Source organism: Anarhichas minor, unplaced genomic scaffold (genome assembly GCF_050575085.1).
Source record: "Anarhichas minor isolate MPS153535 unplaced genomic scaffold, ASM5057508v1 ptg000043l, whole genome shotgun sequence".
In the NCBI taxonomy this organism is placed as follows: Eukaryota; Metazoa; Chordata; class Actinopteri; order Perciformes; family Anarhichadidae; genus Anarhichas; species Anarhichas minor.
The window spans coordinates 6,518,977-6,535,548 of NW_027466489.1; the positions used below are offsets into that span (position 1 = coordinate 6,518,977).

A 16,572-nucleotide genomic window follows, 5' to 3' on the forward strand; every position below is an offset into this window, starting at 1 on the left:
CTGAGAGGAAATGGAATATTTCTGATATTTTTATTCCTTTTAATAATAAGAAAAACTTTAAAACACATTTAAAATAAACAAAAACATTTTGACATTCATTTTTGACTGCATGAAGGGATAACTAAATGTGATTTCTGTTGGACTTCAATGTAGCAAGTAATTACTGCTAATATCCCAATTAACAACAATGAGTCTGATTACAGTAATACACTAATAACCAAAATGTACAAATTGCACCCAATTTTTAACACTTGAATGCTTTTCTGGAAACTAAATGCTACCAAAAAACCTTTTCTGCATGGCACTGGATGTACAGTGACTTCTCTGTACTGTGCTTTCATTTGTAGGGGAACTTATTTCAACAGAGAATCAAACATTTAAAATACCAGACAACGATTTTATTGACTGGCATTCCCTTTTCCTTTTCGTTTTGTTTGAAACAATGCCATTATAAAGTTGTCAACTCACTCTTAAATGTTATTTCATCTGTTATTTGTATCACTGAAGTGGCATTATTATGTAGATTATGTGACAATCCTTTCATGACACTCACATTAACACTTGACATGCCTGAAAGAAATAAAACAGACTGAAACAGTAAACTAAAGCCACTCTAGTATTGATAATTGCAATGACCACAATGAACAAGAAAGACAATGAAAACATTCCTGTGCAAGCTTTTGTTTTCTTCTTCTGCAGTATATTTATGGACCATGTAATGTTTGTTCTGTTTTTGAATGGTAATAGTGTACTTTACATGGATTTAATCTAGGGAGTTTTGTTCCAATTTTACTTGAATTGATTAATGATTACATCTGTAATCTAAATTTGTTTGATATAATAAAATGTTTAAATTGGTCATTGGCTGTTTTTCTTTCGTACTTATCTGGGAATTTTGCATCCAGTCAAGTTAAAAGTATGTTTGACAGTCAGACTCAGCATGATGTCTGCTCCAAACAAAGTCTTTAATGTCCAAAGCATGTAAACAAGGACCTGCTTTACTAATAGTGTACGGATATGCCTCTGTGGCGATGCTGCGTTTTCATCGAGAACCACCGTATGAGCACAAACGTGCACGCTCGGTTGGACCATATACAAGGCGCAGAGAAGCTCGGATGACAGCACATATAGAGGGAGAGTGAATTAATTCTCTGCTCAGGATGATGCTCTTCTCCGCTATATCTTTATATAACAAATTGTTTTTTAGTGCTATATCAATGACATTCACATTTAGCACCTTCATTAGATCCAAACATGGTCATAATGTATGTGCTACAAACATCACCTCTTACAGTCAAACTATTTTTGCTTGACTGAATTCTCGCAAGTGGTTTAATTCAATTCAATTCAATTTATTTTGTGTAGCAAATTTACAAATTTGCAATAATCACAAATTTGCATCGGTACAGGAAAATCTCCCCCAAAAAAACCTTTAACGGGGAGAAAAAAAGGATGAAACCTTAAGGAGAGCAACAGAGGAGGGATCCCTCTCCCAGGATGGACAGAAGTGCAATAGTTGTTATGTGTTTAATTTTTAAACACATAACATATTTTATTTTACTTTAAAAAGGGATTCCATATAAAAAAAAAACCATCTCGGATACCACTTGAGTTGGCCTTTTATGTCAAAATGTGCACTACGTTTTGGGCTGAAAACAAATTATTTTTATGGGTTTGCTGAATAAGCCACTGAATCTGTTGTAATTCATTTTGCAGACGTGGAACTAAATATAATAATTTAATTTAGTTAAAATGATGCAAGATGGCAGCTTCAGTTCAATCAAAGATTAGGGCCTTAGACCTTGCAGTTAAATACTTTAAAATGTTTTAATCAAAAAACAACACGGCACAATATCCACCATAACAAGGCCAGCCTTATAATGAATCATATGACACATATTGACATACGTACATTTCAACGTTTATTGGTTTTATGGTTTTAACAATAAATGATTTGTGTACAGGTAAAACTATTACATGTAAAATGTTCCTTACAAGTGTTTCGGTGGCAAATTAAATTAATAACATGCACGATGCGGTATACCATGGCCAGCATGTACACTTTGCATTTCAATTATCAGAGTAAACTATAAAATAAGACATGAGGACATTTCTGTGAAAGATGAATTTAACCTTAAAAATAGCTCTCACAATCACCATATAAGAAGGATTTGTTACAAACAGTGACTCGGCATTAACCATCTTTAACGATATTCTATTTAAAAAAAAAAAAAGAAGCACATAATAAATGAAGTTCTGTCTACTGTTTTGAATCTGTAGTGGGGTCTTGCAGGGATTTTTCTGACGGCTCCTCTTGTCTGGATCTCTGCCCTTTTGTCACACTAGGGTCTGAAAATCCTGAAGGATGTAGGAGATTGGAAAAGGCATTGGAAATTTTGTTAAACTGGATGGAAAACAATATCTGTATCTGTTAATCTCCTCATGAGATCGCTGTGAAATGATTTGATTGATCAAATCAAGGAGACGCAGAACATTTATGGGGCAGAGAGACTTTGGCTCTGCCAAATCTGTCACACATCTAGAACAAAGATATTGTATTTTGCTAGCAGATGTCAAACTTTTCATAGGGGATCATTTTAATTCTGAATTGTTGCAAAAGATGAGAGCAGAAAAGTACAACCATCTCTCAGGATTGTTATGTGGTAAGCCCTGCTGTAAATTAGATAGAATTGAGACTATCAATACAATATTAAAATAAAGACATCAATAGAATTAAGACGCGCTCTTTATTTCTTCAATATTTCACCTTAACATAGATGTTTAAGTAAAATCATGTAAGATCATGTATGATAATAAATAAACAACGTACCATTTGAGCCACTTTCCTTCCATTTGAGCTTGTTGTCTTCGGTGTGTCGTGTCCAAGTGGAGCGGAAGCTCACCAGCTCAGCTGTGATATGAGCGAGACTCCACTGCAGACCTCTGGAGCTCTCCTTCCACAGATTACTGTTGAGAAATAACAGTGCTCTTAGAGATATTGGTTCTTTCTTTCATGTTTAGATAATTGTGCGTTCATCTATGAGTTTTGTGTGTAGCATTGAGGGGAATTGATGGAAATGGAATATCTTTAACCAATGAAAAATAATTGTTGTATTTCCGTTGCCTTAGAATGAGCCGTTTACATACATCTACGTACGTCTATCTATTTACATTCTACATCCTCTTTTCTCAGACAACGCAAACACATAGGGCCATTCACGTTTTCGCATTCGCCGCCGTAGTTGGTTGCAATCTGCAACCTCACCGCAAGATGCCGCCAAATCCTACACACTAGACCGAAACGCCTCTTAAAGGAAAATGTTAACATTTTGGGAAATTACGCTTATTTGCTTTCTTGCTGAGAGTTAGATGAGAAGATTGTTAAATAAGAAGCTACAGGCAGCAGACAGTTAGCTTACCTTAGCACATGACTGGAAGCAGATGAAAACAGCTAACCCAGCTTCATCGTATGGTATTATAAAACATGCTTACCAGGAAGTCATTGCACATGGCAGAGAAAGACCATGTACCATGACCACCTGTAAAACCACAACTTATCGTTCAGTAGTGATCTTTAGAGGGGCTGGCAGGGTAGGCAGATATATATTGTTTAGACCGTCACAATGTCGTCACCCATGGGTTTGTGGACTGACATTCTGAAACCTCGGGTTCAACATTTTGGCCATCGCCATCTTGGTTTTTTAACTTTTACCATCTTGTTTTTCTGTAACCAGAAGGTACATGAGATGGTGGAACTAAGTACAAGCGAACTCTGAACAAGTCATGAGTAATTTTCTCATACACATTCTATGCAGCCATTTCTGCATTGGCTTCACCTCTGAGACTCGGAAGTTGCCACCTGAGTACAATGTACATTTCCAAAAAGGGTACAAGCCTTCTTAATGTGGTACCTGTGTCTGTTGCAGGGGTCTGGTGGACCTGGGTTTTCCTCCACCAAAGGAATAACAATCTTTTCAGCCATGTCCGTCAGCAGAGAGAATGTAGGATACACAATGAAGTCTATGAAACCTTTAAGAGAAAATGTCGTCTTATTAACATATGAAAATAAAGTGTTTCTGAGCTGTTGAAATATGATTGCTTTTTTTGTTTTTTTAAAGAAATCCAAATGTAACTCAGTGATTAAAGTAATATGACATATTTCACTGCTGTTTCAAGACTTTACCAAACATGAGTGTGGATGAAAATTAAATCTAAATATCATTGAGAAGAGGACTGAGTGAAAGAAACAGGTTTTGTGAGACATACCGATCTGAGACTCGGCTACCAGGGTGCTTTTTCGATCACACAGAGGAGAGAAGGGAAGGCCGAGCTCTGCCTCTCTATCACCCTGACAAAGATAGAAAGAGAGAGAAAAAACATCTTAAACAACATCCCACACGTCGCCTGAAAATAACTTTTTAAAGGGTATTTGACTGCAACACTCACCACCTGAGACTTTTGGATTGTTCAAAGAATATCAAGCTTTTTTTTTTTTTTTTTTAAGTAACACAAGTCGACAAAGAAGGAAGAGGGTAAGATTCGATTCTGCTGTAGTCCTGCTGTAGGCTAACTATTGTTCCAGACAGTGGCCAAACACTTTGAAAGCTACAGTTGTTGTTTTTATGCAGTTGTTTTTAGGCATTTGCTAATTCTTCTTTATCAATAAAACTTTTACCTTCACCAACATGTTGCAAACTCGCAAATGTTTTCTTTCCCCAATAAATTAATATTCATGTGATTGATTAGGTTATAGTGTAGTCCATAGGATAACAATAACATAAATATGTTTGACATATAATCTTCAGTAACTGCAGTCATTTTGACATAAGCTTACAAATTATTTACATGACTTAAAATAATGATGATGATGATGATGATGCTTATCATTAGCTTGTATTATAATGGCCCAGGAGGTTTGGGAGTTTTGAAAGGTATCATCACCATGTCAACAATAGTTTGGTATCTGACGCATTCGTTTCTCAGAGGATTTTTTTCCAGACTTACATCTGGCATACAATCTGAGCTGGGAATGTTTAAAGTGGCTTCAAGCACACAAAGTACATGTTCAATAAACCTTTCAAAGAGTCTTTCCTCTGACTGTGTCTGCTTCATACCTGTGTTATTCATGTCGTTTTATTTAGCTCTGACTAATACATCTCTTTGAAGGTTTCACATTCCCCTTTCTGACTTAGTTGAGTGATTTACAAAACTGTCGAGCTGTTATTAGTTGTCCAACCTTTTGATTGATCAATCATGCCAAGATGACAACAGATCAAACCCTTCAGAGAAATAAAGATTTATAGTAGGACATAAAAGAACAGAGAAGAAATTATCTGAGCGTATGTGAAGTTAATGTACAATGCTTGACTGGAAATGTTGCACGTAAGATCTGACATCCACTCACAGTGAAACTTGACAGCAAACAACACAATAACTCAAAAGCCCTTCTAGTACGATTGACTGTACATTACATTATAATGCATTGTAGCATTCTGGCTTGTTTTCTATTGTTTTTGGCCATACAACAATAATCCACGCAGTGGTGGTCAAAATACATTTACTCAAGTACTACATCTAAGTACAATTTTGAGGTACTTGTAATTTACTTGAGTATCTCCATTTTATGCTACTTATTTCTTCAATTATACTTATCTCAGAGAGTCATTTTGTACTTTTCACTTCGCAACAATTTAGCAGCTATAGTTATTTTTCAAATTAAGATTGTACATACAAAGCATATGCTTATGTTTTATAGAATATGATTCATTGTTACAAATTAAACTACCAAAAGTTAATGAATTGGGTAAGAGTTAGTCTAACTTGACCAACGACAACATAAAAGTACCACTAACATGTAAACACATCAATTCTAATGATCCAATAATAAAACAGTACATAGTAGCCACTCTGCTTTGTTAGTACTTTAACTTTTGATACTTAAAGTACATTTTGTTGTTGATACTTTTGTACTTTCATTCTGAAGTTTGGATGCAGGACTTCTACTTGTAATGGAGTATTTTTATACTGCGTTGATGCTACTTTTACTGAAGTAAATTATCACTTAAAACTTCTTCCACAACTGAATCAAAGTGTGATAATAGTAACAGAATGAGATTAAGAGAAGGAGAGAAAGAGTCACACTGTCAGTTCAGGTTTATTATTAGAGTTCATACCTGCCTGAAAAACTCCTCCATCAGGGCCGTGGTCCAGCGAGAGTGCAGTGCCCAGGGCTTGGATGGATGGCTTATGTCAGCCGTGTGGAGTAACAGAGACAGTGCTTTTGGCTTGTCAATCCTGTTGAAAAAACATGATGCACTTCTTGTTTTTGAAAAAAAGCAGACTTGACACCAGCCGGCTTGACACTAATTTCTTTTTTTTTTTTTGGCAGGAATCATCCGAATCGCAGTTTATTTCATGGCCTCTTAATTGTGCACCACAATGGTGTGAACGAACACGAAGTCCATTAGTGTTACCTTTCTTGTTGTTGTAGACAGGATTTCATCCCTTTGACTTGCAGTAAGTGGGAGGACATGTCTGTGGACAGCACCATCTCTATAACAAGTGATCGCAGCTCCCTAAAAACAAAAACACACAAAGACCTTGCACTATGGGAAGTAACTGTAGATCATAAAAACAGTAGACTCAATGGGGTAAGCTCTTTTAGATTTCCTGATGGATTTTCTTGTTCCCATGGTAATGCAGACTGCTTTGAAAGCCCACTACATTATGCTGCTGGTGTTTTTCTTTGGTGATATCTGCAGAGCGCTTCCATGAATAAAACAGTCACATACTGTATGTGTGATATTTTAAGCATCAGCCTCCATGATTATACATTTTATAACAGCTTGAATATTTTCTCTTCACAAACTATGTTTCAGTGCAGGATGATTTTAGCTCACTGATGACATCTCTGATTGATAGATACTGCAGTCAGTATCTTTCAATCTCTATTCTATTGCTGTTTAGTGGATGAGTCACAAAACAGAAATAGTAACGTGATCTTTTATTGATTTCTGAAGGAGAAATTTGATCTCAAGAGGTCAGAGGTCAGGGTCAGCTAGAGGAGCGGCCTTGTAACTGGTAAGGACTAAAAGTCTCATTTAACGACAATCCATGTCGGATGATATATGCCCCTGTGGAGCCCCTTTCTGTCCCCTTTATGGCCAAAGCCCCTTTCACACTGAGGCACCATGTGGGGACAAACTTGTTCTGCAGGTGAAATTTTAATGAAATGTCCCCTTTAACTATTCTATGTTTACTTATCCGTTATTAGGGGGTTTAGATCTCCTCACGGAAGCCTTGTAGCTGCTCAGATTCTTTAAGAGCTCTTTTCTGCCAAGTCTGCGTAACTATTTTCCATAAATGGTCAATCTCTCGACCTAAGTTTCTCTGACTGAAACAACGATAAGCAACAGAATTTAAGATGGTAAAAACATAGTGGTCTTACATCCATTCCTCTCTTGTCAAATTAGTGAAGATGTTCATTTGGTCGTCCTGCAGCAGGCGAAACGCTGCACTCAGGTGATGGCTTTCCTGTACCGACCGATCATTGTAGATCAACGCAAACTCTGACCTGGCAGACGGACAGTGAAAGAGCAAGAGAGGAGGAGATCAGCACAGAGAAGAGAAAGGGAGTTTACAGAGTGTTCATAAGCATTGAAGTGTAGTTGTACAATTCTGTTGTGGTGAAGAAGGGAGGAGGTGAGAATGAATGAGATAAAAAGAGAGTCCTCAGGGAGTAATCTAAGCACAATGACTGTAATGATGAATTTGAAGTGTGGAAGAGAGAGTAGGATGTGATAAAAACAGGCACCATGTGGGTATTAATGACTCAGTGTAGCAAGCTAATTAACTAATTTCTCAATTAGGCATTCTGTGTCCACTCATTTGCATAATCTACAATATTAGACGGGTAACAAAGTACATTGTGAAAAGATTTCCAATTAGTGATAATTTTGTTCAACCAAACATAAAATAAAACACTTGTGAAAATGTCTTCAAAGAAAACATGCAGCTATGTGCTAAAGTGCTCTTCTGGGGGCTGTTTAGTTTTATTCTTCACAGAGAGGGACGCCACAGTCAGCTTGAATTCATGATGGTTACAATGTTTTTCTAATTATTATAACATTTCATGGTAAAAAAAAAAAAAACAACCTCAAGTAACACTTTATTCTCCGTATCCGTAATTTCCAAATACATTTACTTACTTTCCTCGGACGATATAGTGTCCTGGTAAAAACTATGTAATTTGGCTGTAATTATACTGGAAATCATTTGAAAAGATTTCCCCTTCCCCTGAGGGAGGCGACTTTGTGAACAAGCGATTAAATAAATTGAACAATAAGGTCTAAATTAAGAAATGAATCTGTTTTGTCTTCTACAATGTTGTCTAGGAAAAGTGATGGTTTTGAAGAACATTACAACATTAGTTGTTGCACCTTTTAAGAAATAAATAAAACTTTGTTTCTTTCTTTGAGAACGTGCTTGCCTGTAGACACATTTAAAGGTCAGCTGAGCTGCTGTGCAGTGACTAAAGGATTATGATAGCAATTAATTATAATATGAATCAATTGATTAGAAATGTACCAATTAAACACTGTCCGTTCATTGTGTAATTACCACCAATTTTGGTCATTTTGAGGCGCGTTCAGATGAATTTACTGTCACTAATCAGTTAGGAAAATATAGGAAACTATAGTACCCATAAAATAAAGACTTACAGTAACAAACATACATAGAACATCTTGTAATAAAAGCTTTCTTTCTACCTTGACTCTTTTGGGATTTAATTCCCCTTTTTGGCATACATAGAAACTTCAAATGTAACCTAGTCTAGTCCTGCAGTGTTATACACAGGTTCATATGGACAGTGGAGAAGTGCGTTCTGCAGCAGGAGAGGTTTAAAAGGTTTCTATGGATGTATTTGATACGTGACTACTTGTATGTAATTAATTGTTACCAAGATGAATTCAATCTGACCACAGCTAATATTCCTCATGAAGTAAGAAACAACAGTTAAGTTATAACAGACAGTATTTCCAGCCTGCAGGACACTAACAAGGTATATTTTGGGCGGAGTACGACTTTAGGATAGATACTGTTTGGGTTTATATTCTGAAAATAAGACGTGTTCTTATTGTGGACGATAATTTTTTCCAAAATAAGGCATGATGATGGGTGCCAAGAGACTACGATCTTCAGCCCTCCTATGTGGAAAATCGACATCTAAAAATACTGCGTTCCCTCCATGAAGATGTGTTTGCTTTAGTGGTCTCTCTCTATTCACTCTTTCTAAAATTGCATCTAAGAAACACTACCTTACCAGTCCTACATTGCCTGACATCTCTTACTATTTTGCAAATGTCACAACAGGATGCAGCATAAATATAAATATATAAATATAAATATATATATATAGAGCCAGTGCATTATAAGACAAGGTTAGTAAAATATGTTTCAGAATAGGAGCTTACTTTGTGTGGATGTGAAAGTTGTTTGTGGTCCCTGTGTGTTCATAGTCATGGATGGCTGCGGCAAATAGTGACGCCATCACCTCAAGCTCTGTCAGCCAGTGCTTGATAGATACGAGGGACGAAACAGATAGATATAAAAAACAAACTGTATGTGTAGCAGTGTGCACACAGTGGATTGTGAGAGGAACAGTTCATAATCACTTTGATTGAAATGATGAGGCTTCTTTTTCTTATCGTCAACAAATCAAATGAAAAGACCAAAACCCACAAATCATTTTTCCTTTTAAGCATTACCTGTGTAGCCAAAGCCTGATACACCTTATATATATCCGTTGTTGTCCCAAAACGTTAATACAAGTCATATGCTAACATGCTGACTAGGACAATACTAAAATACAGATATTAAGCTTACAGGTAAAATGTTAAAAATGGTTTTAAGACTAAGATGTGTTTCCTCATAGACTGTCATTGCATATTGTATTGATGCCACTAGATTAAAAATGAAGAGATTATTTATCCAGAGGGCAATCCATCCAGTAGCTGTTGAGACATTTCACTGAAAGCCACAAATGTCAGCCTCATGGTGGCGCTAGAAGAAAAATCACAGGATCACCAAAGTCATTAGGCTTCATCCTCTGGGGATCATGAATGCCTTTGCAAAATGTGTGGCCATCCATCCACATGACATTATTTCTATTATATTTAAGACTGTAGAAGTGAACCAAATGTGTGTCAATGTGCAGCTGAAAATGGTCACCAAAAGAGTGATGGTGTGTAAAGTTTGCTTAAAATGACAGTGGACAGCCGTTTTAGAAAAGTACATAGCCTTTTTTTTTTTTAAATGGCTATACATTTGTTAACTGTTTTTTAAAATTGAAATCTTCAGTAGGAACAAATGGGCATGCAGCTGAGTGCCACAGACAGGATAGGGAAGTCTGACACAGACTAACGCATTGTTGATTTGGGTCTTTTCATGAGATTGCTTGACAATAAGAAATTGAAAGTATTAAAAGACAGACTCAAGGTCAAGTTATGCTCAAATTCAGAACTAGTTCGTACAACATCGGTCTATTCATTGGATGTGTAGACAATTGAGACAATATACAAAAACACCAGCCTCATCCTTTCAAAATGTGATGCAGCACCAAAATAAATTGTATTTAGGTGAGCCAGGTGTACCACGAGTCCAGAGCGCAGAAGCAGGCAGTGCAGCGTCTGAGTCACATCAGCAGCATGAACGTGGCTGTGGTAGGGGTTTTTGTGTTTGCTGTATCCTCTCTCCAATGCAGACAGGAACTCTGCCAGACATGAGATGGGAATCTGCAAAGTGCATAACTTAATCATTAAAGTCACAGTCAAGCTTTGAAATCCAATGTTCACAAAGTTTGTGTCAACAATAAAAGCTAAGGCAGTTGTAATAAAGTCGTGGCTATGGATTGACAGGGTTTACGGTATGATGCATGTGATTTGCACACGTAATCTGGCAAACCCATTGTTCCAAATTGATAATAAAACCCATATCGATGGCCGAAAAGCAAAACCTCCTATCTGAAAAATGCCTGGATCATTTTGCAGATAGGATATTTTGCACTTGGTGCAAGTTGGAAGAGGTTCTACAAAATGATGCTCTAAATTAAGTTTCAACAAAGGGCGGGATTATTTTAAGACAGACTGAATATGAACAGCCTTCCTTGTTCTCATCATCCAAAGTGAAATCCGGCAATCAGAAAATTCTGCAGATAGGAGGTTTTGCGCTTTGGCCCTCGATATGCCTGATTAAATCTGCAGTTACAACACACATTTCCCAAAATAGCTGCGGTTACAGAAAAATAATTATCATATTACTGCAAAATTTGTTATCCAAAGCAATGATTTATGATTTATGATTTCTATCATAACATATTTTATGGGAAGTGCAATATATAAACTGTGCAATAAAGTCCAACGTTAAAAGACCTTAAAACGGCTGTTGAGGCCATATCTGGTGATCAGCTCAAAGAACAGAGTTCGTAGGGAGTGATCAGAGCTGGCGGAGTTCAGAGCAAACACGTCAAAGCTCCAGCGGTCAACATCCTGAAGAGAAGGAGGGTAGAGTAAATGTGTTATTGGTACATACTTGTGATGTGTATACGATCCCTTTTGTGATGTCCGATTTATTGCAAAAACACTCGACGCGTGGAGAGATTGATGATTAGTGGAGGCTTACCCTGAGGCAGTTTACGACCGCTGCAGGTTCGTCTGGCATGGTGGCAGTGTAGGCCCTCTTGAACATCCTGAAATAATGCAGTGTTTATGTTGAGTTCAGTTAAAGTTCAGATGTTGACACTGTGCAGCTAACTCGTCTCAGGAGCTGTTTATATAAATCCTCCAAAGTCCCTGTCCCCTTTGCAAGGATGTTTTAAAGAGAAAAGGAGGCTAATGTTTCACAGTGCAGTGCAGCTGTCTGTGTTTTCTGTGGCTGTGTGAGTAACAACACGGCATGAGCTTATATTAGAGTTACAGGACAGATGTGAAAGTCAGTCATTTACAATGTGAGTTTTATAGTATGAGATTATAGTTTCCTCATTTTATTGAGTCTCATATACAAAACATATAGCTGTGTGACTGGCTCTGTTTCTTCTCTGCAGCAGCTGCATTATTACAGACAAGTATCAAACATCCTGACTAATCATACATACAAAGCATGACCCTATAAATAGAAGATAAAATTTACAAGTGTTATTTTACCTCTCCACAAATATCCCAGCCTGCACTGCATGCACAATGCTGCGGAACTTGGGCTTCTCATCTGGGCGCCGTACAGGCCGCCGAACCCTCTGGGTGAAGGTGGAAGCCAGCCAGTCGGTGACCTCTGAAGGCACGCCGTCTGACTGCAGCTGCTGAAGGTCGTCCTCAGACTCCAGACACTGCCTGAGAGAGACAACACACAAGGGTGTGACAACATAGTCAGAGACAGCAAATACTGGATAAAAGCTCTGTAGGTCGCTGTGTCCAAAATCACTCCCTATTCATGATGCACTATATTTAACACCATTTCATTCGAGTGTGTTAATACAGCATTCACTATATAGCGCCCACTGCTTTCTGCTAAAGTTATGTGACTCAAAATGATGTGCCGTCCGAAATCTCAATTGTGTGCTCATTATAGAGTAAATCCTGGAATGTCTCTTATATAGGGAGTAGTGAAAAAGAGAGTGAAGAAGTGATGTAGTGTGTTAGACCCATATACTGTATAAATTGAGGACATAGTTTCTGTGATGTCACCCATAGGTTGGCTGAGGAGCCGTTGTGAAGCTCAAAGTGGGTGACTCCAGGCGTCGCACTCTAAAATTGGAAAGAGAGGTGAATCGTTGGTGGAGCTGAGGCGAGTTAGGGCGACAGCAGAGCAGATAGCGAGCAGATAGTGACCTCAAACCGCACCCACCTGTCACTCAAAGCTGTAATTCTTGATATAATGTAAACGGGCAAGTTGTATAAAAATGTATCCCGTACAGTCGTCAAGAACAAAGATATTAGCTAACTGTTTTCTGTACAAGGCTGTAAACATGTTTACTTTGGAGATTGACTCCCGTGTTGGCTTCATTTCTCAGCACTGCAGGTTACCGCTCAGTTAGACCTTTTCAGTGGAAACATGTCTCATGTGATCATGATGAAACTATTCCACAGTAGTGCTTATGATATCCATTAACTTTTAAAGGAAACAATCCAGTCAGTTTACAGTTTGTTCATGTGTAACCACATTAGCGTCACATTCGTTTAACAGCAGAACAATTACTGTTTTCCTGAAATTTTAAAAGTGACTTATTGTAGATGGTCTGGACTTTTTTTTAATTAATGCCAATATGTGAAAGATGCATGACTTTTTTTGGCGTTTTTGCATCTGATAATCAGTGTTACACTGATATTTACAGGTGCCTTGTTAGTTATTTGAGGCCACCATAAGTGCTTTTATTTTTCAATAAATACATCTTTTCAGATAAATAACAAGTGATACTGTCGCCTAACAACCCCCTATAAGAGTTTCTTTTGGGTGCGCCAGTTTTCTCATGGCATGCAGGTTTGCAAATTTGGTGACACAAAATTGCCCATTTATGTGAGAGTGAATGGTTGTCTTAACCATTCACTCTGACCGTCAACCATTTTGGGGTGTACCCCACTTCATGCCCAGTGTGAACAGATGGGCTTCAGGCCCCTGCGACCCTGCTAAAGATAAGTGGCTCTAGATGCAGTAAAGTTCTAGTAAAGTTCTAGTCTTTTACGCCCTTTCAGGACATTTGTGGAACCTTTATGCCTATTTGCATTTTTACTATGCAAGTTCAAATTAATGACCTGTTCACTGAAAGAGCTAAAAGAGAGCAGAAGATATCAACATCAAATTATTCCACTATATTCTACCTTGATCCATCGAGATAAACTGCCTCCAGTAATGACGCTGTGAAATCCAGATTCTTTTTGATTTCTTCAAAGTCAACATCTTTCTCCTCCAGCTGCTTGAGCATGCTCCTCAGCCTGGAAGGAAACACACTCATTTATTTGGATGTGAACACAGCAAAATAAAAAGGCAGATGCAGTGCTGTAACTGTTTTCACCTCTCAAAACAGCAGTTGCCGAGAGGTAATAGTTGTGTGAAAATGGTTGGAGGTTACAGCAGTTTGGCATCAAAGTCTTCACCTTACATCCCACCGCATACAGCAATAAAAGTTATAGCTCCAAAAGTAAGCTCAGTTTGTACAAAATGGGCACTTTGTGTGAAACAAGCTTTCTAAGCACAGCTCTGTAAATTGACAACACAAATTGACAAGATTGTCTTGAGTTGGTGAAACGATCGCTTTAACAGGTTGAGAAATCTTCCTGAAAGGAAAGAGTTCATTTGGAAGTGATTGAAATGCCAAGCTGTCCAAAGAAAGCCAGTGGCAAAAGGGCATCATTAGTGCCAAATTTTCCATGAGAGGAAAACTTCCCATGGTTGAGGTCTTATGTAACCCACATTTTGTCAAAGTGGGCTCCAAGAAAAATTATGTTTTTGAGTCTTGGCCACATTCTGATCTTGTCTGAGAACATGTTGCTCAATTTGAAATGTTAAATCGAATTACCATAGAGAACTGTTGGAACAGAATTAATCTCCTGCAGCACGATAAAAAGCAAATGCTGTAGCACATGTTACAAAGTTGCCCACCTGCAGCGTGTTAATGTAATCTCATCACAGTAGTCAATCCAAAAGCTTTCACAGCAGCATAAAGCTCTGATGAAAAATATCACCTGTAGTCTATAGAAGTGGAATCTTTCTATCTTTTTCTGATTGGATTTTTATTTTCTCTGTAGTCATTTGAAAGAGATGAACTTGATCTGATAACACAGATGATTTCTCTTCAACATGTTGTTGTGCTGCGCGTACGCTAACGTGACCAGAAGGATTGTGTTCAAACCGCGCCATGGAGACAACTCCTGGGGATGAGACGCTCACAGCTTTTCAAGTGTTTATCACGCTGGCAGAGGCTTTCAAAAGCTGTTGAGTCATATAAATAGCACGCATCTGAATGCCACCGCTCACTTTCAATCTCAAGTAATCTTTCATGATAACACAGTCTTTTTGTTTCAGCTGTTCACAGTAGAAGAGCCTCTAGACAGGACGTTTACAGGAAATTACTTGTCAAGTGCACTTGTGAAACTATGTTTATAGAGAGAAATGACAAATCCTCCTTTGGCCCAGGCTTTGTTGAATCTACACATAGTGCCATTTTTACTAGGTGCACAGCAATATAAGAGTTTGAATGGTATCAGATTTGTCAGCACAAATCAAAATAGAAATATATTCATGTGTTTGCATGAATTTTATTGAGAATGAAAATGCTAACATGAACCCATATCAGATCATATTTCATACCATCATAAAATTGCTATGAATTGAAACAAAAAAAAGACTTTCATGACATGAGAAATGTATAAAGTTATGGCAAACAATAACCGCAGCTCTGAACACTGCAGACACTAATACATTATTGTGTTAACCAAAACAAAACCACATGACCTATCACTTCTGCAGCACATTTTCCTACCACAGAAAAAGCATGAGTAAAGATGAGTGTTCGCAACCACTTGGAGTGACAAGTGTTTGCTCTCATGCTGCTAAGTGTAGTTGGAGAAAATATTGATGAATGCATGAAATATGTAAAATCTCTTGCAAATTAAAAATAAGAGGGCAACTCTATTGTTTATAGGATACTTTTCAAGGTAAAGATATAATTCTTTGAGTCAAAGAATCTGCAGAGTGCTGCTGCATTATCACTCATCACTGTGCTGTACAGGTTGTATTTTTGACTCACATATTTCCACTGGTGCAAAACAAGAAAACTCCTACATCAGAATGTGATGCAGACCGCCTTACATTTAAAGATGTAGCATGTTTGGTAAAGTCCCCCAGCATTATTAATTCAGTCACAGAACGGCTGGACGTGTAGGTATCTAACTATGATATCATCCGTGCTAATCTTTACCCTGTCTTACCTAGAGATGGGGATCTGCAGCCGTTTCTTACGGATTCGCACCAGTTCAGCCATTCCACACTCAAGCTGTGCCCTAATGGACCCCAGAGTTCAATGAGAAAAACAATAACAGGACAAAAAAAAAGGAAAATGATTGCAGAGGCTCTAAGCAGAAAAGTTCTCCAAACCACCAACGCAAACTTTGTGTGTCCTGAGACAGACTTCTGTTTCACCAGCTCTCCCACCCACTTCTGGGGGGACCGACTCCACTTCACTCTGATTGGTTATGCAGGCCCAAACTGTGTCAGTGTGTGTGTGTGTGTGGGGGGGAGGAGAGTGCGTCTTTGTCAGTGAGTGAGTGTTTGTGTATACGTGTACACACGTTGAGTGAAGTGTGAGTGAGTTGACCTCACTCACTGATGAAGTGTTGACTGCGAGGCTTTCAAGCCGCGTGTACTCAAATCCCCGATGAGAATTTTCCACCGTAGCCGCAAATTAGGGAACTACACAGAGAGTCTTTCACTGAAACCCACCAGTTACCTAAACCAAAATACATAAACAAAGCTTGTCCCCGAAAGCCAGCCACAACAGCTAGATAGGTTAACTGCTGTGCTTGA

General features: G+C 38.0%; 1 protein-coding gene across 1 annotated transcript; it reads right to left on the bottom strand.

The window, feature by feature from the left end:
* Positions 1–1,730: 1,730 nt before the first annotated feature.
* On the bottom strand, positions 1,731–13,982 carry LOC142970416 (dual specificity calcium/calmodulin-dependent 3',5'-cyclic nucleotide phosphodiesterase 1B-like). The gene is made up of 13 exons (XM_076110625.1): positions 13,869–13,982; positions 12,201–12,383; positions 11,680–11,746; positions 11,430–11,546; positions 10,653–10,793; positions 9,474–9,574; positions 7,448–7,573; positions 6,474–6,575; positions 6,174–6,294; positions 4,267–4,348; positions 3,912–4,029; positions 2,831–2,967; positions 1,731–2,358 (listed from the first exon to the last, which is right to left on the bottom strand). Exons 1-13 carry the CDS (start codon positions 13,970–13,972, stop codon positions 2,261–2,263), a joined length of 1,497 nt encoding a protein of 498 aa, XP_075966740.1. The 5' UTR covers positions 13,973–13,982; the 3' UTR covers positions 1,731–2,260.
* Between the last annotated feature and the right edge of the window lie 2,590 nt (positions 13,983–16,572).

Coding starts and splice junctions, on each gene's coding strand:
- LOC142970416 (XM_076110625.1), bottom strand. CDS start 13,972: ATGCTCAAGCAGCTGGAGGAGAAAGATGTTGACTTTGAAGAAATCAAA. Junction 9,575..10,652: donor TTCTGCGCTCTGGACTCGTG/GTACACCTGGCT, acceptor GTATCTATCAAG/CACTGGCTGACAGAGCTTGA. Junction 6,295..6,473: donor TGTCTACAACAACAAGAAAG/GTAACACTAATG, acceptor TTTTTTCAACAG/GATTGACAAGCCAAAAGCAC.